Below are 25,277 nucleotides of genomic sequence, written 5' to 3'. Positions count from 1 at the left end.
AAATGCTTTTGATTTATTTGTCCAAGACTCCTCCTGATGCCTACTATATAAGACAGACTAAGGACTAGAAAAACATACATTAACATTAGTAAACCCCATCATCTTAACCAAAAAAAAAAAGCATTCAAGACACTGTTCCATCAGCTTCTCTCCTCCTTCCCTAACCAATTCTGCTACCTTTCCTCCTGAAAAAAGCTCAGAAAAGGCGGCATGATCACGCAAAAATCTATGTCCACAGCCATGAACGCAAGACTAATTGGTTCTGGAAAAGAAACCATAATTCTTGCGCATGGCTACGGGGGAGACCATTCGGTCTGGGACAAAGTGGTGCCCTCGCTGGCTCAGTTACACCAAGTTTTGGTTTTTGACTGGAGTTTCTCAGGTGCCGTCAAAGATCTAAACCTCTTTGACGCAGTTAAGTATTCTTCATATGATGCTTTTGCCGATGATATAATAGCTCTCGTGGAAGAAATGAACTTAAAATCTTCAGTCTTTGTTGGACACTCCATGTCTGGCATGATTGGATGCATTGCTTCAGTCAAGAGGCCCGACTTATTCAGCAGGCTGGTACTTGTTGCATCTTCTCCAAGGTACTTCCAAGTTTCAGTAAATACAAACTACTACTGTTATTACATATAGATATTGCAGAGATAGCAAGACAGTGGTTGAACTTGAGGGTTTTGTTTATTGTCTTTTCAAGAATAGTTAAAGTTTTTTTTATCGTTTCTTTTCTCTTTCCATTTCCTACTTCTGCGTCGTAGTCTCCTCTTCCGATGCATCCCCAGTCCCCCTGCTAGAAATTTTTTTTTTTTGGGTTAAAAAATAGCTTTTATTTCAATCATGTATGGATCATGTTCGATCGGTTAAAGTTGAACCTTTTCCAAAGTCTGATAATATAGTCACAAATTGCATAAAATCTAGTGCACGAGTAAGCTTTTTCTAATTATTTATTTTTGCGCTGGTATTTATTCTCCAAATGCTTTTATTGATCTGCCCCCGGCCTGCAGAATTTTAATCTAGTTTCCTGAATATTCGGGTGCTTCCCATAAATTTTGATGTGGTTGTGCGTGCGCGTCCTATACTTCTTTTTGTCTTTGCTATGGAAGAGATTGGCCGGTTGTAGAGGGGCGTCAGTGGTCACAAATCAGACGCTTAGAAAGCTGCAAAACAGGACAACTTTCGGCTTTTTTAGAAAAAAAATATTCACAAAAAACATGTGAAAATTTTTTTTCCCTAAAAAATAGAAATCCGAACAGGGTTTGGACCCTATTTTTAGAATCATGCATACTTTCCTTCACTTTATTTTTAGAATTTTGTCCTCACTATATCCTCCTACCCTCTTCCTCAATCAATGAAGCATAATAAGGATAAGGTCTAGCCACCTGTATCACCCATACAAATTCTATATTTATTTGTACACAAAATTCTTAGTATTCATTCACGTACATATGACAGTCTACCTTGTTTTTTTCTGCCCCTTCCGTTTAAGGTTCATAAACTCAGAAGACTACGAAGGAGGATTCGAGATCTCCCACATTGAACAGATCTTTGCTAGCATCGAGTCCAACTACGACCAGTGGGCAACCAGCTTCGCATCAGCTGTGGTAGACAACAACGATCCTCCCTCGGTCGAAAAACTCGCAGCAACCTTGAAACGAATGGGATATAAAACTGCACTTCCCTTGGCCAAAACTGTTTTCCTCAGTGACCACAGGGCCATTCTTGAAAAGGTTACGGCCCCGTGTACCATTATTCACACGGCAAGGGATCTCGTCGTCCCAGATTCTGTCCCAATCTTCATGCAGAACAAAATCAAAGGGCCATCAACCATCGAGATTATCGCTACCACCGAGGGCCATTTTCCTCAGCTCACTGCACATAAGCTCTTCCTTGATGTTCTTGATAAGGTCTTGATCGGTCACTAAGTCGTCCGTCCGTCATATATATATATATATATAATCTGGTCTTTGTGTACTTTTTTCTTGGGTTGGAGTGGATAGAGATAGAAAATTGCTAGGATAATAAATGCTTTCTTCGACATGTAACATTATTGTACTTGGGGGTTGTTTACACGGGATCATGGAACTTGGAAGAAGCAATTGGCCCCTCCTGGACTGGGATGTCTGCAGCGATTTACCAGTTTGCACTTGTGGTTACTGTAGCTTGAGTGAGTTTGTCGAGTGTTCATTCAAAAAGTATGGATTTGATGCTTCTCGTTACTTGGTGTTGTAAATTATTGCTCGATATTTTAAGCGGTGGTTTGAAAATTATTCTACGTTATCGGTGCATGGATGCCTACAGCTGAAAAGCTGTTCTTTGTTTGTGGCCATTGTCGTTGATTTCGACCTTAAAAGTCAAAATTTTCGTTATCTCTCGCTTTACAATAATTTCTTTAGAACAGGTAAATCTTAATTATCATACACTAATATAAAATAATATACGATGATGTATGCGATATAATGTACGTGAAACAAAAAAGCATATATGTTGTCGATGATTCAAACAAATAAATTTTTGACAAATAATTCTTATCAAGATGCTTCTACGTGTTCTTTTTTTTCTCATTTGCGTGTAGTTGCAGCAGATTGAACGGTCAAACTTTACAAATTTGTGCCGTTTTAAGATTTGAAGCTTCAATTAATATGGGTTTCCTTGAAGAACGATTTATAAGTTGATTTTTTACTGGGAAAATTGCTTAATAAATTCGGCTATATTTTGTAGATATATTTAATTTGGTAGCTAATTAAGCTGCCTCTGTGTATTTCGCACTTCAATTTTTCGTTCCAGATCTGACTTCCACTTGAAAATTGCCCCAATTTGGCTTAGATTCTTTTGAAGTTAGCCAGTTAAAATCACTAGAAAGTTTTTTTTTTTAAATATATTTGCATTGCAAGACGAGCAGAAAATGACAGAACAAATATAGATGTCTAAAGTGTAGAGAAATGCTTAGCAAATTGAAATTTGTTTTTGTTTTTTGGTAACAAATTAAGTCGTCTACTAAGTATCAATTTGAACCTCACAATATACACTCAAAATACTAATCAATATATGAATCTCATATTTTTGTTCACTAATACGTCATTGGTGTTGCCGTCACTCGGATGGATTGCATGTCAGGAAACAAAAGTTGAAATTTGTCCTTTTTCTACACATTCCAAATTTCATTAACTGGGAATCAACTAATGCTGCGAGCACTTATCTCTTCTATATGCTTCAAAAAGGCCAAATCTTCTTTTTTTTTTTTTTTACTTTCTTTTCTTTTGTTTCTAATCAACATTACATGATGGGGTCATGTGCATACAAGTAATCTGTGGGGTCATTTTGAGATCATAATCTACTAATTAAGTCATGCTAAAGGGCAAATCATTTCGTTAGGAGTAGGTGAACTTGGACTATATATGGTCCATCCACATGTTTCAAAATCCAAATAACGACTCTGGTAAAGACTTTTCATTAAAGTACTAGGAGCATAATTTACCCGTTGCTACGTACAAGAAGAATTTGTTTGTTCTTTTCTTCTCTATTTTTCTCTGGCAAAGCGTGTGTGGGAGTTTTGTTGTACAAAAATTCCAAATTGGGTTTTGACATGACACTTCAAGCTCATCCTTTTCAAGTCTCATTTAGAGAATCGGTGTCCAATAAATTGGCCCACTCCCCTATTTGTTACTCTAAGTTTTGCTTATATAGATTTGGAATTATTTGCTGTCCCGCCTCAGTTTACCTACCCAGAGCTTTAGAAAAAGCTCTCCTGTTTGTTTGTTAGAGCATGATTAATTTTCGTCCCATTGGCTTAAAGGCGCGGAAATTCTTGCAAAATAATGGGAACAAAGGAGAGGCTTAGAATATTAGATGGTAAGATAAAAGGATTATAAGTAAGAGGTTTTGAATCCAAAATTCGTCACTTATGCCAAAAAAAAGGGTGTTTTTTTGTTTTTTGGGGGAGGGGGGAGGAGACTCCAGTTTAGATTTTAGAACAAGAAAATAGGTTTTTGTTCTATTCTAAAGTCGTGTCTAATTTAAATTAACAGGAGGAGAATTGATTAAGCAGCATGTATTGACATTGGATTAACATAACAACTACTTCTCACTAGTCGTGGCATTTCCTTATATATCTATTTTTCTTTTCATCAGAAAATAACTTGCTAAGATTCCAATTAGGGTTATTGATCGACTCTTCTGCTGCTAAGCACATTCGTACTATGTATAATAATAATTATTTTAAAAAAAAAAAAAAGGAGCAAAGGGAAACTACAAGCCAAAAGGCAATGCGTGATATTATTATTCAGCCGTGTCTCCTGCAAAGTCCTATCGATCCTTTTTCCTAAATCTTACGCGATCTTATCTTCCCAAGAATTTTAAACTCGTCTCAAGTGATGGTGGAAATCTTTGTCCACAATCTATTCAAAAACGAAAATGGGAATCAGACCAATAAAGACATCATCTCAAGTCTGTAATCATTTTACTTTACCGCAGATTTTCCCTCTTTTTTTTTTTCTTTTAAAATATTTTTTGGTTGTAATATCACCATTCTGGTGCCTGGTGTATCATGCGCTGTACCTTAGGACAAAATTACATATTGGGGTCTGCTGATAGCTTTGCTTGTGACTAAGGTATTATGGTGGCTACTTTGAAATCCTCCGCCCGAATTATAGCTTGAATTCAAGTGTGTTTTTTTAACTTGTCAAATGATCTTGATTACTCGTTACAATTTTGTACTATTAGAGTCTAGAGTAATCCTGCTACAATGGTGAGTTAAGCGATCTACTATATGTTTTATTGGTTCGAGAAAGAATAAATAGGAACTGAAAATCGAATTAGAAGTTTCATGATTGTCAAAGAAAAATGTCTAGTAAGTTGACATAAACCATTGGAGGGCTGGTTCAAACTGAATATAGATGGAGCTACGAGTGAAAATCTGAGAGTAGTTGGATATGGAGGGTTAATCAAAGATATAGGTTGATGGCAAGGGTACGATTAGAGTCTAGTATAGTCCCACTACAGTCGTGAGTCGAGCGATCTATTGTATTTTTTATTGGTGCGAGAGAGAATGAAAAGAAATTGATAATCGAATTAGAAGTTTCATGGTTGTCACAAACTTCACCATTGGCTAATCAAAGACACATTTTTTTTCTTCATTGGTCAGAGAGAGAGAGAAGAATTTGAGAATTGAACTAGAAACTTTACCAGCATCTAGCTAATGCAGAACTAGTCTTGACAAAAAATATAGCTTTGTTATTTGCACAGTTTGAACTTCATATACACTTTCTTCCGTACACCTACAAAATCGGGCTGCCAACCGTAAATGTGTTAACGCAGCATGGTCCAATCCAAGCTGATGCAATGATAATGGAGCCCCTCTATGACCATTTAGTTTCTTTGAGGTTATCCAGTTAGCCTGGGGTTCCAGAGACAAGGAGAAATATTACTCAGGTACGAAAGGCCCTTGGGGCTTGTTTTCATCATCAAGTCTTACACTCCCGACCCAGGCTACTCGAATTGAATCCGCACTTCTGCCCAAGCCCGCACATCCAAAAAACACAAAAGTCAAAAAAAAAAAAAAATGAAGGGCAGATTGGTAAATGTACACCCAATTGTCACCCTTCACAATTCACGAGGTGGGTGGGGAAGCAAAATTGAGTACAGTTCGTGGAGTCCAGGCAATTTTCTTATAAACCAAAAAAAAAAAAAAAAAAAAGGAAAGTCATGCGAAGTCTGCTGCTAAACGCTTCTCAGCTGCTGAAGCTAAACCGATCCTCCTCAATTTTCCTATCCCCCACACTCTTCAGCTGTCGCGGCTCCCACTCCACCGGAAATTGTACTGCCAATACTAATATTAGTCTCTGCAATTTAATTTTCTGTACAACTTCCTCCAATCCAACGACCCCGTTTCGCACATTTTCAGTCATGGCTTCCGGCAGCGACGAGTTTGTTAAAGGCACTATCCATCCAAACGGCGTCGCCGTCATCACTCTCGATCGTTCTAAAGCCCTCAACGCCATGAACCTAGGTCATTTCTCTACCTGAAAGCTGCTGCTACTATTAACTAGTACTGCTGCTACTTTGAGTGTACATTTGTTAGCAGTATTCTTTTCCCTTTTTTCCTGTTCTGTGCAGATAATCAATCTAAACTACAAAAATTGAGTCCTTTATGATGTTTTGAGATTGAATGAATGATGTAAATGATGCAGATATGGATATCAAGTATAAAAGCTATTTGGATGAATGGGAAGACGACCCAAAGGTTAAATGTGTATTGGTGGAGAGCAGCTCTCCTCGTGCTTTTTCAGCAGGTAATAATCCAATCAATCGAACTATAAATCTGTATCCACACCTTAGCAGTTTCATGGCAATTACTTTGTTTATTTACATGACTTTGAGAATGAGAGCTGTGAGTGGAACCTCGATATATTTTGCACTCTCACTCAACTTTATGTATAAATTTTTATGTATTGGCGCGTATTCTGTTTTATTCTTTGGGGTGCCGTGTGAGATTTGGACGGTAACTACTCGTTGCCAATGCAGGAATGGATATTAAAGGGGTTGTTGCAGAAATCCAAAAGGACAAAACCACACCTCTTGTGCAAAAGGTTTTCCTTACTAAGAAATTATGAAATTTGTGCTTCCTGTTTCATGTGTTTTTCTGTGTGCTTCCAACCGGTTAGATCAGCATTAGAGAGATTTACCACTTTTGATGCTCCTTGTTCTTTGCGTCTTTCACGGCCATATGGTTTATAGTATTGCTCTTTCGGAAGCAATTCAGTTGCAATATCTCTTAGTGAATCATTTTACCTGCAGGTGGTGATGTCAAGCAGATTTCAACCAAAAACCAACTGTCAGATATGATTGAGGTTTTGTAGTGTCCTCCAACCATATACAAGCCTATTCAGCTCAATCTTTGCTTAGTCAAATTAAGTTGTCATTTTATTTGCTATGTGGATATATTCCACAAAAAAATAGATCAAAGGTCATAGGCGTGGAAATATAGTAATCTTTTTAAAAAAATAAATAAATAAATTGCAGTCTAAGTTGTAGTCATAAATCATCAACATTTTTCTGAAACATACAGATTGATGACAAAGGTTTAGGCTCAAGTATTTCAAATCGTTTGTCTATTTTGCATCAAGAATATCAATTTAGTAAAATTCATAAATACCTCTCTGTCTGGTGATATACACCTGATGCTCTATGAATCATGGCTTTTAAGTGAACGTGCCTATGTTTACATATGGTTGTTAGAAATTGTTTCTCTTAATTGCCTGGTTATTCATAAACTTATAGTCGCTGTCCTGCCGGACCCCTCAACAGGTATTCACTGCTGAATATTCTCTAATTTGCAAAATCTTTGCCTACAAAAAGCCTTACATGTGCTTCATGGATGGGATAACAATGGGCTTTGGCATAGGCCTATCTGGTCATGGTCGATATAGGCTCATCACTGAGGTTTGTCTTCCCTTTGGTAGAGAGTTTCGTTTTACAAGTTAGTTTTGGTGCTACTGTGATATTTACATTCTTTTCCAATTATTGTTGCAGAGGACTGTTCTTGCTATGCCAGAAAATGGAATTGGGTTGTTTCCAGATGTTGGCTTTTCTTACATAGCTGGACAAAGTCCTGGAGAAGGAGCTGTTGGTATGACTTACTACTATTTTTGGAACTTGTTTTTGTTCCTATGTTTTTTATCTGTGAGTGACTTAAGACACAGTGGAGAAGAAAGAAGATGGTTAGTGCAAAGAGCATGCTATTCAAATTCTCTCCCAGCTTTTTTACTTAAACACGGCTTGCAACCTGTCCTTTGCATACATTATAATTTATTTTTGAAGCCCAGCTGAATCCCTCTTTAGAGTCTTTGCCATGGTTGACTAATAAAATTTGGAAATACTTGCAGTTAAATAGCTGATTCATTGCAGCTTTTTTTTATGATTCTCCTGTTTAAGATATTTATAATGAAGAGAAGTTTATTCCCATGCTACGCAAGAATATGGTTATTCATCAGCTTTATCTTTCAGAGCACTGCTGCATGTATCGATTTCAAAATATTAATATCATATCGTGCTCTTTTCATTTGAGTAAATTTGTTGCAGGTGCTTATCTTGGGCTGACAGGGAGTAGGATATCAACTCCTGCTGATGCCCTTTATGTGGGCCTTGGGACCCACTATGTGCACTCTGGAAAGTTGGGTTCCCTGAGAGAGGCTTTATTGGAAACCTCCTTGTATGTATCAGCAGTACTTTTGTTCTTTTGTGTTCAAAACTTATTATTTTCTTCTATGATTTGCGTTTCATTTCATTGTGTGTGGATGAACTAGATGCGTGCTCCAATTGTTCATTCAGAGGTCTTTATTCTGTAATTGCTGTGGGCAAGTAGGTGCAAGTAACTAATGTTTCATGAGGCAGTTAAAACCAGTGTCCAAATCTTTCTCTTTTTCATTGTATGTGCATGTTTAATTTCTTTATATCAGTCTCCAAGAAGTGGACACATACAGATTTATTCACTTCTTGGAATGACATATTATGCTGTAATATTTTAGGGTATGAGTGCTTACAAATAGATTGCTTTGAGCTCCATTTATTGAACCTGAAAGTTTTTGGTTTGATACAGCTCTGAGGATCCACATCAAGATATCAGAGTATTATTGGCAAAATACAGCAGCAATCCTGAGTCAGAACCCCATCTAAAGTTGCTTTTACCACGAATAATATCAACTTTCAGCGGTAGCAATTCTGTTCAGGAGATTATGGGAGAGCTGGAGAAGCATCAAGAGAGTGCTGATACTTTAGGTAAAGAGATACATAATACAGATTGTTTACTCAAGAATGTGAAATATGAATCAATTATAATTGAAATTTTTGCTGACTTTGAGGTTCACTTATCAGAAATATTAAAAAAATTTGTTCACCAAATTGTGCAATAGTTAACTCTTTTTTTTATTTTATTTTTTATCCTTGGTTCTCGTCTTGTATTTCGTTGCCAGTGGCTGATTGGGCCAAGGATGCTCTGCAAGGACTTGGGAAGGGTGCCCCCTTTTCTCTCTGTCTAACGCAGAAATATTTCTCTAGAGTTGCAACTGCTCGTCAAAAGAATGAGAATGATTTATCCACGGTATGATTTGTGTTTGTCTTATGCTTTATTTTCTACTTGCCTCAATCTTTTGTCTCTTCGGGAGATTATTTTGTTGTTCTCAGTTATCTCTATTGACATCTCGTGAATTTGATCCTATTTTTTCTTATTTCTAGCTGCCTAGTGTAATGAAAACCGAGTATAGGATTGCTGTAAGGTCCTCTCTTCGAAATGATTTTGCTGAAGGTGTTCGTGCAGTCTTAGTGGACAAGGATCAGGTTTGCCCCTCGCAACTCAAGCACTTCTCTTGGTAAATAGGTGTTATAACATGGAATTAACTTAATAAAGGTTGTAGTTTGTAACTTAACAAAGGCATGGTCCCAAATAGGGTAATTTGGACTTTGGAGTGGTTTTCTTTCTTTTTTTTTGTTGTGGGGGGGGGGGGGGGGGTTGTAGATATAGTTTATTCTCTATGAGTGCTGGTAAAGTGTCAAGCAGATGTATCTTGCATATTCTTATCAAAATTATTATTTTACATGTTTCACTGATTGAACTGCTGGGGAAGAATTGTTGAACAATTCATGGTCTGCTTGTATCCTAATTGATTTCTGGACATTATGCTTTTCCTGGTCCTAGCATAAATTTGGTGCATGATATTTTTTTTTTTTTTTAACTAGAGCAGCATACACCATGTTGCCAGGCTGATAGCTAGAGTATTTCTGAATTCTGTACTTGTTTACTTGCTACAAGTTGCTTAATATCTGGGTGAACAAATAAAAGAAATCTATGTTGTTTGCACGTAAATCTTTAGGATGAGCACATAGGTGTCGACACTTTGGAGTGACTAATTTTTATTGTGTGGATCGAATGCTATTGCTTGCTTATTTACATCTGTTGTTCTTTGGCAGAATCCGAGGTGGAATCCTTCAAGTTTGCAGGAAGTCAACTCTAGCGAGGTGGAAGCTCTTTTTGAACCCCTAAGCCAGGAGATTGGAGAGTTGAGCGTCTGAGATGTCACTCGAATTTATAGAGAACAAAAATTGCACTAGTTGATATCTTCCATGTGATTTATCATAATCCGTGACTCTACCAGCGAGCAGAACGGAAAATATGCGCGTCTTTTCATGGTTGGTTTAATGACATGAAATCTATTAGTATCTTCATTCCGATGCTTTCTGTTATCACCAGGATTATTAGTACGCATCATGGTGTAATAACAAAAAGATTCCTTAATTTACAAAGATCCAAACTAGGAAGATAGGGGGCACGATGCTTTTCAAATTCCTCATGTTTACTTGACCATCCGACACCATTTTTGTTGCAGAATATGCAATACTTTCTGATATTTTCATTTTCAGAGAGAGGTCAAGGATAGAGGTCGTTTGGCACTACGTGCAAATTTTTGACTGCGCTTGCCAAATTGCTGGTGTTTCACACTGATGCTTAGATAGTGATTACTGATAACAACATCCTCATCTCTTGTTTCATTTAGGTCACAAAAGAAATTTCTAAGAAAGAGCCTGGTAAGAACAGGCACCTCCTTACAACGCTTGGTAACTCTATCCTGACTTGCCACCGAATGGGGGAAAATTGAATGAACGAGTCCTGAAGAAAAAACCAAAAAATAACAACAATAAATTGCATTCAAGAGCAGTCCCCACTTCTCAAACTCTGCAGTAGCTTTAAATATCCAATATTTTCTGGTGTAATGTACCTGCAAGATATTTAGATAAGAAGTTTTAAAATGACATGAACAAGATCCCAGCACATCAGAAAAGCAATCAGGTTCAGTTACTTTAATTTCAATTCCTGGTGCCCTGTGCTTTGAGATGGTTAATTTGCCAGAGTCCAGTTACCAGTTAAAATGAACTATGACCTCGACATTTAACAGAATCAAGTTATCATTCACTTTTGAGGAAGAGAAATGCTAACTGATAGAATGTCTGCAGTAAGGTGCATCTTGCTAGTTTATAACACATCTTCATGTTTATTTATTTTGCTCCTTTACTCACTCCAGCTGTTGGGCAGAAGAAGAAATGGCAGCAGTTTAAACACAGGCTACCTTATTTAGCATTGAAAGCTTTCTGCTGTTAAAGGATGTAAAAATCCTATGCGCCAATTGATGGCACGCAAGGGAGTTCCTGGTGAGAATAGGCACCTCATTTTTTATTATTTTGCATCGTTAAACAGAGCTCCATTTGCAGCACAACTTTCAAGAGCTTTTAAGTGGCATTCAACTTAAAACTTCTACCCTAATATGGCATGAAACTGCAGAACATACAGCTGCATACTACTTATGTAACCCCCCCTTCCTCCCCCCCAAAAAATGCAACTTATAGAAAATATGGATTTTCATACCCATGTCGGAAAAGGAAATCAATGATGACCAGGTTGCAATTTGCTTTGAAGAACTCTGTGCTTCTAATGATGTTAGCAACATGTGTTACTGGAACCAACTTGAAGCTTTCCACCTCTCCATCTGTTTCATTATAAATAATTTACAGCCATGCAAATTATGTAATAATAATTATATGTTGGTTAATTAAAGTTGAGGTATTTGAGCACGCTACCCTCATTCCTGGGAATAAAACCTTCTGGAAGCTTTAAATCATAACAAAACATAACATCTCTCTTGAATCTATGTCCATCAATGTCCATATAGGATATAGCTCCCACTGGGACAGCTCTGCATTAGAACAAGCACCTTCCAGTAATGAACTAAGCTATTAAGTTTATTGTACATCATCTTTTTTTTTTGAGGGGAGGGGCGGGGGAGGGAATAGGGCACATTATCTAGAACCCTAATCATGCCAATATGACATAAAAGTGAGAGAAAAAAATTACAGAAACATAAGAAAAAAAAAAAGAAAAGAAACCTAGAGATAAGACATACATGATGCCAGGCGAAAACAAGTTTTTTGTTATTTATGGTTCACTTCAAGTGTACGGAAAACTTTTGCTATATAAGTTTCACTTCAAGCATATGGTTGTCCTCATAGTTGGATAGTCTAGCCTAGTTCAACAGAAAGTCAAAAACTTACCTGCCGGAAATAGAACTTGGTATGCCTGCTTCCTCTTCACATTCCTTCACAAGGTTCTTTTCACAGGAAATACCATGTGGCTGTAATTAGGATGGTGTACGGTTAAATCATATTGAACTAAAACTTTTCCAGCTTATTCCAGGAGCAGAAAAAGCAACAACAAATGCACTAACAGCATTCTTATTCTTTTCAAGTTTTATAATTCTGGTTAAACAAATACACAGGCATAATCTTTTAAGGTATGGTAATTCTGGTTAGACGAACAGGGAGGCAAATGCACCAAATACAAAGTGCACAAACTGATTTGGAGGCCCAGTGAATGAAAGTACCTAGCATATATCTGCCATGTCAAATATCACATTAGTACAGTGGACAGAAGAATATTCTCTAGGCTCGTCTGTACACTTTTCTACTTACAATGCAGAAACTGTTATCTAGAGGTACACAGCCCCTGTAGGCAGAGAAACTTTGAGTGCGGGACAAGAGTTACTAAAATACAATGGGAAGTTCAGCATAAAGATGCCCCCAGCAGACAAAATACTTTCCATGTTCAGGTTCATATACAATGCATGAGTGGTAACTACCTAGCACAAAATAAAAGTCAGTACTTACCAGTCCACCAGCCACTAGATGATCAAGCATCCCTGGATAGGTGGGTTTCACTTCACTTCTCTTCCCTACCCAAAGATACTTCTGCCCGTCCTTTTCAACATAGCCATTCATGTGTACTCCATAAGCCTGCTTTAACATAACATGACACAAGACAGAGGGAGGAGGAGGGGGAGCATCAATAAGTTTTACAGGCAAAAATTGCAGCCATGAATCCTAATCCAATCCTCCTTTTCATCTTAAAATGCCACAATTCTCACAAGGTTTATTTTCAAACTTAGCTACCAATTAAGTAATTATTGGAAGGTATCCAAAAATTATAGAAACAACCAGTAGTAACCAAAAGAGTAGCACCCAATATATGTTCAAGCTAGCCATCCTGCACAAATGGTAGTAGGATACTAGAAACAACCATATTACTGAAACTGTTCTTGGGTGCTTGGCGATGGCAATAGTCAGTATAAAATTAGGAGGCCAAGACGTAATAAGAACAAGCATTTATCACTAACCATTACGTAAGCTGCACCCATAACTACATTGGCAATATATCTTTATTTCAGAATAAAAATTTGAACTGTATGGCATCAAAATGTTCAGAAGCCATAGAGTTAGAAAGGAACAGACTCTTTTATACCTTTGTCCCAAAGTATGGTGCTGCTGCTCGTTCAACCGAAAAAAATATAGGCGAACCAAAAGAAGATACGACAGGGTATAGCTGCACAAATCAAATGAATTAAGAGTTAACCCAAGAAGTAGTGCCTATGGAATGGTGATTAAACTCAAAAAATCAGAATCATAGAAGCAAAACAGCCGCTATAACCACATTAAGGAAATTAGATGAAAAGGCAGCATCCAGTGATTTAAGAAGTACCTCATTTCGTATACCTGGAATCAGTTCCTCCCCCAAACACTTGACAACATCTCCAACAGCTCTTGTCCGATCCTCAGCAGTCGTCAGAGATGAATGCAGAGTGACATGGCACCCGAAATTGCTGCCGAAAGCCTTGGTATCTTTTTGGAAGATGAACACATCCCTGAACTTCCTCAGATGATCTGCAAACCTACATTACATGGAAAACACCGTGTTGGAAAAATAACAAGAAGAAGGAATAAAGAAGGAAAGAACCCTATGAAATTCAAACAAGCTGAAGCGATAACATCTGTAGAAGCATTCTCATTTGTAACTAGATTCATGAACCAGGTCAGCGGAACAAGTACGTTAACTGGTAAGGTTTAATTGATCTGCTGATTAATATCAATTTGATTAATTTCACTTTCTCTACACATAAAGTTCCACTTCCTCATGCTAATTTTTCCAATTACATAACGTTACAGAAATAACAACACAGTTGGGACATCCTTGAAAGCTGCCACTTTTTTATTTTTTATTTTTCCAATTCTATAACCTCCAAAATAATATCAAGCATTCATTAAAAAATCACAATCAATATAAAAGACAACTAATACTGATATACAATAAATAATTAACTTTAGATAAATATAAGATGTACTACAATGGGCTTACCCAAAATGTACATAGCCAACTATTTGATTTGCAATGACGAATGGCATAAACTCATTTAGCTTCTCCTGCAAAATTGGTTTCCAATTAAATCAGAAAAAATAAATACTATAAAAGTACAGATATGTGAAAGGGTGGGTATCTTATAGCTTAGCATACTGTTCAATTGGTGGCGTGGGGAAGGGGGGGGGGGTGTGTTGAGGTGCTAGTTTTTAGCGGTATTACCAAATTGCGGTTGCAGAGTTTGACTCTGTCAAAGAAGCCTCCGAGGTCAGATGCAGAGTCAGTTTCATTTGATTCACCGGCTCGAAATACATCATCCCATGTGAAGCAGCAGCTGCCAACAGATGACGCAGTGGTGGAACCCAAACGATGTCGTGCTGCTGCAACAGACCGCGAAGAAAATGATGAAAATTTGATCCTACCCTGGAGAGCTGGAGATGGAGACGGAGAAATGGAGGGAATAGATGCGCGAGGAAGATGGTGGTGGAAGTGGAGCTTGCTTATACTTGTGCCGCTGCAGCAGCAGATGGTCGTGATACCACTACTGATTCCCATTTTCCAGTTCGTTGAACAGCATTGACGAGAGAGAGAGAGCTGTACATATTCAACGACATATAAATAGCACGCGCGTGTCAAGTCCGCATAATCATTTCCAACTGCCACGCAGCAACAACGTACTTGGTAGTGCTACAGGTAACTACTCGTGTGAGCTAATGGATTTCAAGTTTGTTATGGATTTCAAAATCATTGGGGCGTTTAGATGGCAATGTGTGAGCTAATGGACTAGAAGCTTTGGCATTCAGAAAGATACCAACCAATTGGCCATTACCTTCATTTTCAGTTGAATGAAAATGTTTGAATCATTGTGGGTCATTTTAGGTCGTGCGTTTGATAAAATTCAGGTATAAAAATGTTTGAATCACTTAAATTATTGAATTATTAAATACTAAATTTGTTATATTTTAGGATTCATCACTTATATTTTAGATTTAATTTTACTTAAAAAATTTAATATCATCTAAATAATTAATTAATTCAAATATTCTATTTTTAATTATTAAACACGTATAACACGTCAAGATATAAATTCATTAAATTTGAAACTTACGTCCTTACGCAGAATGATTTTGAAATCCACAAGAAACGTGGGAATTGCTCTTTGGAGGTCTGTGGGCATCTTCAACAGGGGTGTGTAATGGGGGTATAATGTCCCCATTACACTGTCTTGTCATGAAGATTACACGCATAATATCCATTATACTTGTAATTCATGATGCTATGGGATTCAAATAATTTATTTTTAAAATAATAAATTTATTTATTTATGGATTATGTATTGTGCATTATTAAAATAAAAAAGGAGAGAACGTATAATAAAAGAGGAGATAGTGAAATATTGATGTGGCATGTAGATCTATGCTATTATATTCTTATGAGTGTAATTTATTGTGAATAAGGGTGTAATAAAAAATAATAATAAAATACTGATATGACACGTGAATTAAATCATGACGGGTATAATAGTATTGTAGATGCTATTAGAACAACTCAACCAATGATGATCAGTGGATACGGGGTTCAGTTCAAAACGGACATGGCCCAAGTCACGTCAGGACAAGATGGGGAATTCGAAGTTGAGAATCAGACGCCACTCTCGTCGTGGTGCATACGCAACAGAGGAGGCCTGTATTCCATATTTTAAACTTATTCCGGCTCGGATTCCTCCCTCCTCCTCCCGACTCCGTCCCTTGCTTAAAACCCACAATTTCAGCTTACTTATACTGCTATGCTTCTCTAATTCTCCAGAATTCCCCCTACGTATGCAGCCGGCTCCACCTTTAAATCTTCAAAGCACCACTACCACCATTACTCTCTGAAGTCTCTCTCTCAATCGCTCTTTCAATACGGTCCCCTGCGATTGCCTTCACCTCCGCAGCCTTCCGCCGCCAGTCGTCTTACTCGTCCATTTCCAATAATGTCGTCCTACTCTTCTCAACCTCAGACTCACGTTGTTCAAACAGTTTCTATTTCATACACGCAACTCAAGGTATCCGTGTTTCCTTCGCCAATCGCCACTAACTGCTCCATATATAGCTATTTAGTTAGGTATATCCACGTCTTACTTGTCCCTTTTGGAAACTCATGAGCTAATTTACAAACTCTGGCATTAGAGTTGCCATTGGAATTTTCTTGTCTGTGTATGTATGCATGTTGTTTGACATGTGCTTAGGTGTTAGCATAGGTACGAGAATATGTATACAAAGTTTCTCTATAATATGATTGCAAATCTGGGAAATGCATTAGCACATCAAGTAGCTAATAACTACTACTAGTTTTCATTCGTTTTCGATAGTTCATGATCAGAGAGCTAATTGCCGCATTCTGTTTTTAGGAGTCAATAGAATGGAATTTATTTGAGGTTCGCAGTTTTCATTTACAGTGAACGTGGCGTTAATTTTGAAGTATGAAGGAAACTCAAAAAACCGGTCTCTAAATTTACGCGTCCAAGTGTTTAAAAGAAAGAAAGAAAAAAAAGACTTTAGTAAGTGTATCTTCGTTCAATGTCCTCACATGCATGAATTTTTATACATTTAGACATGTGCATGTATGCGTACTGAAATTTGTTTTCTGGTGTATTTATGAACTAGGATAAAGGTGCTGATTTGTCCGCAAAGATTGAGGAAGGCTTTGGGCCAAATGGTTTGGGAATTCTTTCTATAGCAGATGTACATAATATACTTTGTTGCAAACCACCACTTTTTTACTTATTGCATATAGATTGTGCTTCTTATGGTTTTTCTGCATGAAAGTTCTTGCATTTGTTTGCTGAATTCTGTAGTTATTGCCTCTTGCTTTTTTTTTTTTTGTATCAATTTAAGTCTAGTAGTTGTTCTTGCCTATTTTTCAGTCTAACTGATTTTGTTATAGGTTCCTGGGTATTCATCATTGCGTCAAAGCCTTCTCCATCTTTCACCTCGGTATGAGATCCTGCATGAAATGTTTACGCGTTAGTTGAACGCGCAAAGATTACTTACACAAAGGAGATGTTCAGGATTTCTAAGTTTGTTTCTTTGTATCAGATTAGCAGGCCTTTCAGATGATCAGAAGAGGGAGCTCGAAGACCCTGATAGTAGGTAAATGTAATATAAGCACACGGTCAATAATTCTGAAATAACCGTTTTTCAACTATTGGATAGTGGAATTAAAATAGGTTGCTTCCATGTACTTCATTGGTGTTAGTATAAACTTGGTCACCATCATCTCTTGCAATTTGGTTCATTAGCTTATTAAGCTTGAAAATTTTGTAACCTTGTCCCACCTGCTGTATACAGACTCAAATGTGTCAAAAATTTTGTTGAAATTATGCAGATACAACTTCGGATGGAGTCATGGAAAAGAGAAGCTTGAATCCGGAAAGCCAGGTAAAGCTTGTGCAATTGGTACATTGACTCAACTAGTATCTTTTGATTTGGTCATTTGAACCATATTAATGCGTGTGGGAGGACAATGTGAAGTTCAAAGCTTCTATGGCAGTGAGATTTGTAATTGGTCTGTTTAGGTTTGATCTTTTCATCTTTAACACCACACTGTCATGGATTTACATTCATTTTAACCGTCAGGGTATTCCTCTTGTAAAAAGCTGCAACTTTCGTGACCAATACTGTGTTTGAGTTGCATATTTTTTTCAGTCTACAATCACCTTGATAACATCTTCTCTTCTGTTGTGGTTGTCTTTGAATGCAGATACACTGAAAGGGTCATTTTACGCAAATCCAGTACTAGATAAACCTACCAGTGATCCAGCCCTTATTCAACGGTACATGTGGCTAGTGTTATCCTTCATTTAGAAATATTATGACTGGCTACTTTCATGTGCAAATATATCAGACTCATTCGATATCTCTTGTGATTTCTGTCAATGAGTTAAAGGAAATATTTTGCTAGAAAGTTCATCAGAATTTTCTTGTACAAATTTCAATTTTGTGAAGAGTACCCGTGCTTATAGGTCTTGCTAAACTTCTGCTGTGTCACTTCTAATAGGTACCCTTCATACTGTGGAGCAAATATTTGGCCTCGTAGTGCTCTCCCAGATCTCGAACCAGGTATGTAATGTATTTCTGGAATAGTTTTTCTTCTTGCTCTTTGGAAGTTACAAATAGATACACTGTCAATCAGGGTGTTCTTTACATGTGGTCCTGACACTTAGTATATGCTCATCTAGATGCTCAGCCTATCTAATCTAACACTTACCACTTGCTTATGGATGTCAAACTTGTCTTACAAATTTCAAAAATCTGGTGCGGCATGAACTACGGTTAATATGGGTAAAAGTTTAGGTGTGGGGAATCAGCTGCCTTTGATAATTAGTATGTATCCAGATCATTGATTGAAACTTGTAAGATTAAGAAGAACTATCAATTCAAATGTGCGAGCTGGATTTTATAATGTCTACTGCATAATTTTTTAAACTAAGTCGTGCAGGCTTAATTGTCAAATTCAATCCTTGAAATATCACTCTTACAATGTGTTTCTCATTTCTGATTTCATCATGATGTCTAGATTTATTGTATCCAACTCATTAATGTACTTCTCAGTGTTTGCATTATTTTATGTTACTTTATCTGCATCATTGGAGCTAAATTAGTCTTCATGGAATGAGCGATTCAACACCTTAGGGATGGAATAGCTGTAAAATTCATCTGGAATTTCATTTACGTTTACTGCCTTTACCTGCACCATTTTTTTTGGGGGCCGGGGGGGGGGGGGGGGGGGGGGAAGGGGTTGGTTCTCTCCTTCTTCATTTGATATGTGATGGAATAGGCATAAATTATATATCTATTCATTTTGGTGCAAAATGATATATATGAATATACAACTTAATTGCATCTCCATGTTCTTTGAAGGTTAGTTCATCTTGTTATAGTTACTCAGCATCTGTCCTCAATGTGTAGCTTTTAAAGCTCTCGGGAAGCTGATTCTGGAAGTTGGGATGTTGTTGGCATATCACTGTGACCTCTATGGTAAGTTGATCTTAAATGCTCTCTTTTCTTTTCACTTATCTACTTGCCTCCTGGTTCTTTTTTTTTTTGTTTCCTAATTCCTGACCTCTTTTCTAACATGTAAGAGGACCTTTCTGCTTGTACTTGTTGTAGTTTTACTTGAGAATTATTGGTATTGTGTATTTAGTGAATTCCATATGGATATCTGCAGCATTTCAAGGGATGAAAATGCTTGAGGATGAAGGCCTTGAACAGATACTTCGTCGCTCAAGATGTCATAAAGGTCGTCTGTTGTACTATTTTCCTGCAAAACACAGGTTAGTTTCCTCATTACTTGTCTATTATTACCCTGTGAAGTTTAGTCCATGTTATATGTATTACCAATATATAAGTTCTATCTCTCATAAGGTTATATTGCACATTGAATTTTGTTAATGCGGAAAAAAGGGAAAATATAATTCTGTTTTGCCTGAATCAGTTGAATCTATAATTGCATAAGTAGAATGAGACATAGGTTACTTGTAAGCGACTTAAATGTTTAAACTGCTTATTAATTGATTATGAGATGATGACTGCAAAAATATTGAAAGTTTTGGCACTTAAGCTATCTTTTTTATTGAAAATATGGATGCTTAGTCAATGAAGCACAGGCCTAACAATGTTCATAAATGATAAATATACCAGAATAATAATGATGAAAATATCAATGGAATACAAGTTCTACTCTGAACAGAGTCTTCTGTCTCTCACCCTTCTCTGTTCAATATATTTGGACAGTACTAGTGCTTAGTCTTTGTATTAAATTCTTTTTCATCTGTTGCAAAAAGTTAAAAGAAAATTTGATGTTCTGTAATCATCTGATGGCCATCTTTGCGATACTGGCATACTGCTTCATTCTTCCTACCAGAGATTTTCTTCTTCAAGGACTTTCCTACTAGTTAGACTGACCGTTTGATAGTGAATGTGCTTCTCATTCACCAATTTCTAATAGATAAATATTCTTAATTATAACTGTGTGCATAGCTGATGGTGGGACTGGTCATTTTGTGCTTTGATTTTCTTTCACTTGGGATCTTTGTTTTCCTTTTCTTCTTTTCCCTTTTGGGTTGGGGGTGGATTTTTTTTTTTTTTTTGTTGGGGGGGGGGGGGGGGGGGGGGGGTGGTTCAATACCTCCATCAGCTTATGGATGCATCACTAAGATTATTGTTTCTTGTATTTGCATGAGATTATTTTCTTTTTGGCCAGTTACTTTTTTCATCTTTTACTAAATCTACTTGAGGTTCTTTTCTTAGTTTAAACATCAATACAATCCTTACTGAAGAAAAATATTGATCTTCATTAACCTGTATCTCAAGGTGGAAAATTCTTGGTTAAGATCTCAATGAATATCTTTTACCTGAATTATATGACTTGTGCTGCAGTAGTTGCAGTCAGGATGGTGAGTTGATGTCATCTTGGTGTGGATGGCACACTGATCATGGTTCTCTCACGGGTAAGTCATGTCTGAAAAATGGTACCTGGGTCAAATAACTATAAGTGGCTAAGTACTGGAACAGTCATAAAATGAAATTAGGCCCTACCCTAGGGATGATTATAAAACTGTGGTCACCTGGACCACAAGCACATGAATGTGCTGGGACATTTCCTGAATATGCCAAATGTTAGTCTATTCTCCTAGCAAAAGAGCTGTTAATTAGCTACATATCTTGTGTGGTGTCTTAGTGAATTGCAATCTTCTGTTCTATAAGTTCCACCTCTTTTACCATCAACAGTTTCTATTCAATGCATCCACGGTGCCTAAAACATAGAGATTACCATTGTCAAATGACATGAAAAAGTGGAAAAATTATCATCCTTGCTTGATTCAAGGAACAGGAAGGCAGAACTCATGCTATTGATATGCATCTGTTTAATTACTTTCCAACCTACACTAGGACTTTTAAAGTATCCATTCACAGACGAGTAAAACAAAGTTTAGTTACAGTTCAACTTATATGTGCTTTGTATGCAAACTCTGAAACATAAAGTCAAGTCAAACCATGTAGCCCAAATCCCTTCTTTTAAACCTTGCAAAAATTTAAATTGCCTTTTCCCTCCTTGGATGTGAGATGCCTGGTCGACTTTTCCTGAAAGAAGTACAACACTCCTTTCATCCATCCGACAACTCAAGTTTGGAGTATTTGACTTATATTTTTGAAGTTTAAGTGTGCACCTTCATGCTTTCTTGTTTCTGTCTAATTGTTGCTTGAATTGAACATGTAGGTCTCGCGCGTGCCATGTTTAAGAAGGATGCTGTAGAAATATCTTGCCCTGATAATGCTGCTGGGCTTTATGTAAAATCACGTGGTGGCCAATTAGTCAAAGTATATTTCTTTATGCTCCAAAATCAAAAGAAAATTGTGTTTGGAAAATCACATTATACCTGCATGCATGCATAGATATATCTATATGTGCTTATCTGTGTTATGTATATGATTCACAATTGCTGATTTTAGGTTTCTTTCTCAACATACCTACTTATTTCAGACATCTTTATGATTGTGCTGGAGATATGACATGATATAATTTAGTTACAATGGGTGCCAATCCTAAAACAGAATCCTTGTACCATTGCAAGTTAAGCTCATGTTTGAATATTATCCATCTGCAATCCTTTCCTCATTTCAAAGAAGAGAAGAGAGTTTCTTCCCTACTCTTTTCTCTCAGTTTTTTGATATCAACAAAGTTAATGAAGATGCATTTGAAATAATTCCTTAAGATGGTTTTCCAAAATGCAGAAAGTTGGGTAGTTGTAGTGGGAAATGTTGATATGCCATGTCTGTGCATGCTTTGAAATAGAGTGTTTACTATAAAATTGGTCTTTAGAATTTCCATCTTAGATACTCATATATTGGTACCCCGTAAAATGGGTAGTAATTTCTAATCCGGGCAAATGATGATTATTGAGTTAGGTGGTGTATGGGGAAGATGAAATTGCATATCAAATAGGTGAGACAACTGAGATATTGTCCAGAGGTCGGCTCTGTGCAACACCGCATTGTGTTCGGGTATCTCCTTCTCTCTTTATGCGCTTTCAAGATTCTTGGAGAGATGGCATGGACATTTCTCTCTCTCTCTCTCTCTAAGTTTTAGGGAGCGAGAGTGGCTTTAACATTTTGCAATTCATAAAATCGAGTCTGAAATTTGTTGTCTGCTGTCCTATTATATTGATATCTGCTTGTAATATTTTAACATTTCAATTCTTTTTACTCCTTCAGAGTTTGATTTTAATATGATTTAGCTCTCATTCTCCAAGTACATAGTGGCACTCCTCGAGATAATTTGTTCTCTTTATTTATTTCATGTGAAGGATATTAAAAGTTTACTCCTTAATGAAGAGCATATATTGTAATAAGCTTGAATTAACAACTTTTAAGATTCATACTGCAAGGGTTTTAATATCCACTAAAAAGGTTTGACCACCCTATACTTGAAAGGTGCTGAAGATTTGGAGACTTTCCATATAAAGAAACTATCCGCTAGCATGTCTATGAAAAATCTCCAAAGTTCTTGTCGTAGTGAATTACTTAATATGAGTAATTACTGCAAAACTATGACAATGGTTGTGTTACGTTCTTATATTTTAAAAATGATGATAGATAAAAGACAGATTCTTGCCAAACAGATGTCCACTTTTTCTTGAAAGACGCAGGACATGTTAACTTGTTTGTTTCTCAACCTGTAAGATCCTTTAATTTCTCTGTTCCTTCACTTGCTAAACCTATGGTGCATTGAAATTAGGCACCCCTGGGGGAAGCAGCATTTGGCGTTGATCGTTCGACATTTGCATTATTCATGCAGCCTGACTGGTACGTGTGTGTTACTGTCCTGTTTGCTTTTGTTCAAGTGTCGTAGATTACTAGTCTGATTGTGCTCATACTGAGTTGTTTTTCTTATGAAACTTGATTTACGTTAAGAATCTTGGCTGTTGAAGCTGGTTGTCAGTGATTGACAGATATATGTCACTAGGTGACTGTAGGGTTGCCTTGGGTGGTTCATGGTTGGCTGGCACGGCACGCTCATCAGTTGTTGCTTTGTTAACCAGCCATAGAATCTCTAATTGATTGTGCTCTCACCTTTAGATAATTAATAAGCAAATTATGTAGCACTTTCATTCCCCAATCCCCACACAGTAAGCACCTTGTTGGATTAATTCGTTTTCAGAATTACTTGCAAAATATGAGTAACTACTCTTATTTCTTTTTTTTAATTTTTGTTGGAGCATAATGACATGGTTGCATAAGAGTAATTACTCTTATTTCATAAAGGGGAATTATCAGACGTTTGTTGAGTAAACTTACACTAGTAGAACTTCAGTTCTTTTAGCCGTTACAGTTTGAGGGGTTAAATTGTGTTGTTAGCCTATAGATTACAGGAACAGCGCTGGTTCTTCATGTTGGGAATTTTTTTGGCTTTTGATAGGTTTTATTAGTTATTCTCATAAGATCAAGGGGCTGGAGGAAAGTGAGAGAACGTGGAACGGTAATGTGGAATCTAGCGGTGCATCTTTTTAGGTGATTGTCCAACAGAAGTCCTCAGAAAATAATTTGTTGTACATTTCTTAGGTTCAACAGTCTAGAGGTATAATAAACTGCTAAACTGTAGATGATTTATGGAGTGGACGCAGTAAAGCGGGAATACGTTAAAGTCACTAACTGTGTAGGACTGCCTTCTGCGGGAACTCACGACAGTTGCGTATTAACGGTCAATTACGCCCCTGCACCTGTATAGCTATTCCTTTTGTTGGCGGGATTTGGTAAATGTGCTGAATGTTTTGAGTAATTTGTTTCGCCACTTTTTAAGGTGTGGCGTGTTCAATCTGTTTACAGCTTTTTCTAATGCTTCTACTGTACCTGTCAATATTCTTAGGGACGAAAAGCTCAAGTTTCCGGAGGTGGTGCATATTCATCAAGAGGTACCAATCATCTGCATCCCAATCATTTGAAAAAGTATGACATGCGAATTGTGATCCGTTTATATTTAGCTATCCTCCGGAGCATTGGTAACTGGATCATGTCGGTACGTTAAATTTATTCAGTTTTTCTGTGTGCTATATCCAGTTAATTCCATCTCGTGGATCTCTTACTTTCGGCGAGTATACGGAGAAGCTGCTCGACAAGTATTACCACCTGAAGATGTAGATACGATGATATTTTACTTTTTATGGGTATGTATATGATCCATATAACAAAAAGTTCGAGTCTTGTAAAACTCTCGTCTTTGTCTTTCGCATAAACTGTCCCCCAAACTGTGTGTAAATTAATTTTTGCATTGTATAAATGGTTCCCTAATCTGTTATTCGTATACCTCCACCACCGAAAAGTCAACAGGCGTGCCCAGCTTGTTGAAGCTCGCAAAGCAAAAAGATATCTTGAACGAGTAAAAAGATAGATCCTCTAATCAAAAGAGATATCTTGGTAATCATACGGCTTTGATTTTGGAATGATTGTTTCGATTTTGTAAAACTGAAAAAGCTACGAGATTTATAGTAATTCTTTTAGTTAGCAGTAGTGTTTTAGCTCCTGCCTCCTAGTGATATTGCTGACGTTGCTTATGTTGACTCGAAAGTTTTGTCGTGCTGTTCCATCATCTAGATTTGACAAAGGTGTACAAGTGATTTTATTCAATAAAGTTATTTCAATGGCTTAGCGATCAATTCATCTACACTTTATTTTGGTGAATTTTCTACCATTTATATTGTCAAAAATATAAAACCAATTCTCCCAAAAATTATTTCAACAAAATATTGCAAAAATTTTAATAATATTTTTTCTATTAGCTGTACACACATTGACGTTTTCCTTGAGCACCAATGTAAATAGTTCATCCTAAAGTGCCAACGGGATTGTTGAATTTAAACAAAATTAGTTTTTTGCAGTCAATGAGGTAAAATAGGATCATACTTGCGCGTCGCCCCTTCACATCTTTTGATCGTTTTGAACAACCACTCCCACACCAATAGCTCGCATGTCTCTAAATTTTAGTAATAGGATTTTCCCTTAGTATA

General features: G+C 37.0%; 4 protein-coding genes across 24 annotated transcripts; 3 read left to right on the top strand and 1 right to left on the bottom strand.

Annotated features, from left to right (window-relative positions):
• Nucleotides 1-96: 96 nt before the first annotated feature.
• LOC113692452 (strigolactone esterase D14-like) lies at nucleotides 97-2,275 on the top strand. The gene is made up of 2 exons (XM_027210859.2): nucleotides 97-590; nucleotides 1,490-2,275. The coding sequence occupies exons 1-2, from the start codon at nucleotides 211-213 to the stop codon at nucleotides 1,923-1,925; spliced, it is 816 nt and encodes a 271-aa protein (XP_027066660.1). The 5' UTR covers nucleotides 97-210; the 3' UTR covers nucleotides 1,926-2,275.
• Nucleotides 2,276-5,640: 3,365 nt separating this feature from the next.
• On the top strand, nucleotides 5,641-10,218 carry LOC113692396 (3-hydroxyisobutyryl-CoA hydrolase-like protein 3, mitochondrial). 5 transcript variants are annotated; one of them, XM_027210803.2, is made up of 11 exons: nucleotides 5,661-5,815; nucleotides 5,903-6,007; nucleotides 6,189-6,290; nucleotides 6,523-6,587; nucleotides 7,306-7,440; nucleotides 7,531-7,627; nucleotides 8,080-8,209; nucleotides 8,597-8,775; nucleotides 8,970-9,097; nucleotides 9,232-9,333; nucleotides 9,964-10,218. In XM_027210803.2, exons 1-11 carry the CDS (start codon nucleotides 5,704-5,706, stop codon nucleotides 10,063-10,065), a joined length of 1,257 nt encoding a protein of 418 aa, XP_027066604.1. In that variant the 5' UTR covers nucleotides 5,661-5,703; the 3' UTR covers nucleotides 10,066-10,218. The 5 variants fall into 5 exon arrangements, with proteins under 5 accessions (XP_027066602.1, XP_027066604.1, XP_027066606.1 ...); XM_027210805.2 differs by adding an exon at nucleotides 6,796-6,848 and having other exon boundaries at nucleotides 5,661-6,007; nucleotides 6,523-6,567; XM_027210801.2 differs by having other exon boundaries at nucleotides 5,641-6,007.
• Nucleotides 10,219-10,509: 291 nt separating this feature from the next.
• LOC113692398 (nudix hydrolase 20, chloroplastic-like) lies at nucleotides 10,510-14,860 on the bottom strand. The gene is made up of 9 exons (XM_027210806.2): nucleotides 14,453-14,860; nucleotides 14,231-14,295; nucleotides 13,577-13,766; nucleotides 13,340-13,420; nucleotides 12,709-12,834; nucleotides 12,097-12,176; nucleotides 11,626-11,741; nucleotides 11,414-11,534; nucleotides 10,510-10,769 (listed from the first exon to the last, which is right to left on the bottom strand). Exons 1-9 carry the CDS (start codon nucleotides 14,783-14,785, stop codon nucleotides 10,700-10,702), a joined length of 1,182 nt encoding a protein of 393 aa, XP_027066607.1. The 5' UTR covers nucleotides 14,786-14,860; the 3' UTR covers nucleotides 10,510-10,699.
• A 928-nt stretch (nucleotides 14,861-15,788) lies between these two features.
• On the top strand, nucleotides 15,789-24,574 carry LOC113692399 (uncharacterized). Of its 17 annotated transcripts, none has more exons than XM_072052649.1 (17): nucleotides 16,359-16,472; nucleotides 16,623-16,772; nucleotides 16,879-16,930; nucleotides 17,159-17,208; nucleotides 17,311-17,364; nucleotides 17,600-17,652; nucleotides 17,975-18,047; nucleotides 18,272-18,333; nucleotides 19,183-19,251; nucleotides 19,418-19,547; nucleotides 20,653-20,723; nucleotides 21,494-21,594; nucleotides 22,183-22,278; nucleotides 23,012-23,079; nucleotides 23,934-24,026; nucleotides 24,140-24,185; nucleotides 24,331-24,574. In XM_072052649.1, the coding sequence occupies exons 3-17, from the start codon at nucleotides 16,928-16,930 to the stop codon at nucleotides 24,409-24,411; spliced, it is 1,050 nt and encodes a 349-aa protein (XP_071908750.1). In that variant the 5' UTR covers nucleotides 16,359-16,472; nucleotides 16,623-16,772; nucleotides 16,879-16,927; the 3' UTR covers nucleotides 24,412-24,574. The 17 variants fall into 17 exon arrangements, with proteins under 17 accessions (XP_071908742.1, XP_071908739.1, XP_071908741.1 ...); XM_072052650.1 differs by having other exon boundaries at nucleotides 16,369-16,472; nucleotides 16,658-16,772; XM_072052641.1 differs by lacking the exons at nucleotides 16,359-16,472; nucleotides 16,623-16,772 and adding an exon at nucleotides 15,789-16,336 and having other exon boundaries at nucleotides 24,140-24,219.
• Nucleotides 24,575-25,277: the final 703 nt, after the last annotated feature.

The sequence above is a fragment of the Coffea arabica genome, chromosome 6c (assembly GCF_036785885.1).
Source record: "Coffea arabica cultivar ET-39 chromosome 6c, Coffea Arabica ET-39 HiFi, whole genome shotgun sequence".
NCBI lineage: Eukaryota > Viridiplantae > Streptophyta > Magnoliopsida > Gentianales > Rubiaceae > Coffea > Coffea arabica.
The sequence above is the reverse complement of the archived record's forward strand: the minus strand, read 5'-3'. Positions and strand labels throughout refer to the sequence as shown.

Excerpts from the sequence above, each read along its gene's own strand:
- LOC113692452 (XM_027210859.2), top strand. The coding sequence starts at position 211 with ATGATCACGCAAAAATCTATGTCCACAGCCATGAACGCAAGACTAATT. Across the intron at positions 591-1,489 it reads CTTGTTGCATCTTCTCCAAG|GTTCATAAACTCAGAAGACT; the intron begins GTACTTCCAAGT and ends CTTCCGTTTAAG.
- LOC113692396 (XM_027210805.2), top strand. The coding sequence starts at position 5,704 with ATGCGAAGTCTGCTGCTAAACGCTTCTCAGCTGCTGAAGCTAAACCGA. Across the intron at positions 7,441-7,530 it reads GATATAGGCTCATCACTGAG|AGGACTGTTCTTGCTATGCC; the intron begins GTTTGTCTTCCC and ends TTATTGTTGCAG. Across the intron at positions 7,628-8,079 it reads TCCTGGAGAAGGAGCTGTTG|GTGCTTATCTTGGGCTGACA; the intron begins GTATGACTTACT and ends AATTTGTTGCAG.
- LOC113692398 (XM_027210806.2), bottom strand. The coding sequence starts at position 14,785 with ATGGGAATCAGTAGTGGTATCACGACCATCTGCTGCTGCAGCGGCACA. Across the intron at positions 12,835-13,339 it reads CACCATACTTTGGGACAAAG|GCTTATGGAGTACACATGAA; the intron begins GTATAAAAGAGT and ends ATGTTAAAGCAG. Across the intron at positions 11,742-12,096 it reads CCAAGTTCTATTTCCGGCAG|AGCTGTCCCAGTGGGAGCTA; the intron begins GTAAGTTTTTGA and ends GTTCTAATGCAG.
- LOC113692399 (XM_072052638.1), top strand. The coding sequence starts at position 16,206 with ATGTCGTCCTACTCTTCTCAACCTCAGACTCACGTTGTTCAAACAGTT. Across the intron at positions 17,653-17,974 it reads GCTTGAATCCGGAAAGCCAG|ATACACTGAAAGGGTCATTT; the intron begins GTAAAGCTTGTG and ends CTTTGAATGCAG. Across the intron at positions 19,548-20,652 it reads TATTTTCCTGCAAAACACAG|TAGTTGCAGTCAGGATGGTG; the intron begins GTTAGTTTCCTC and ends CTTGTGCTGCAG.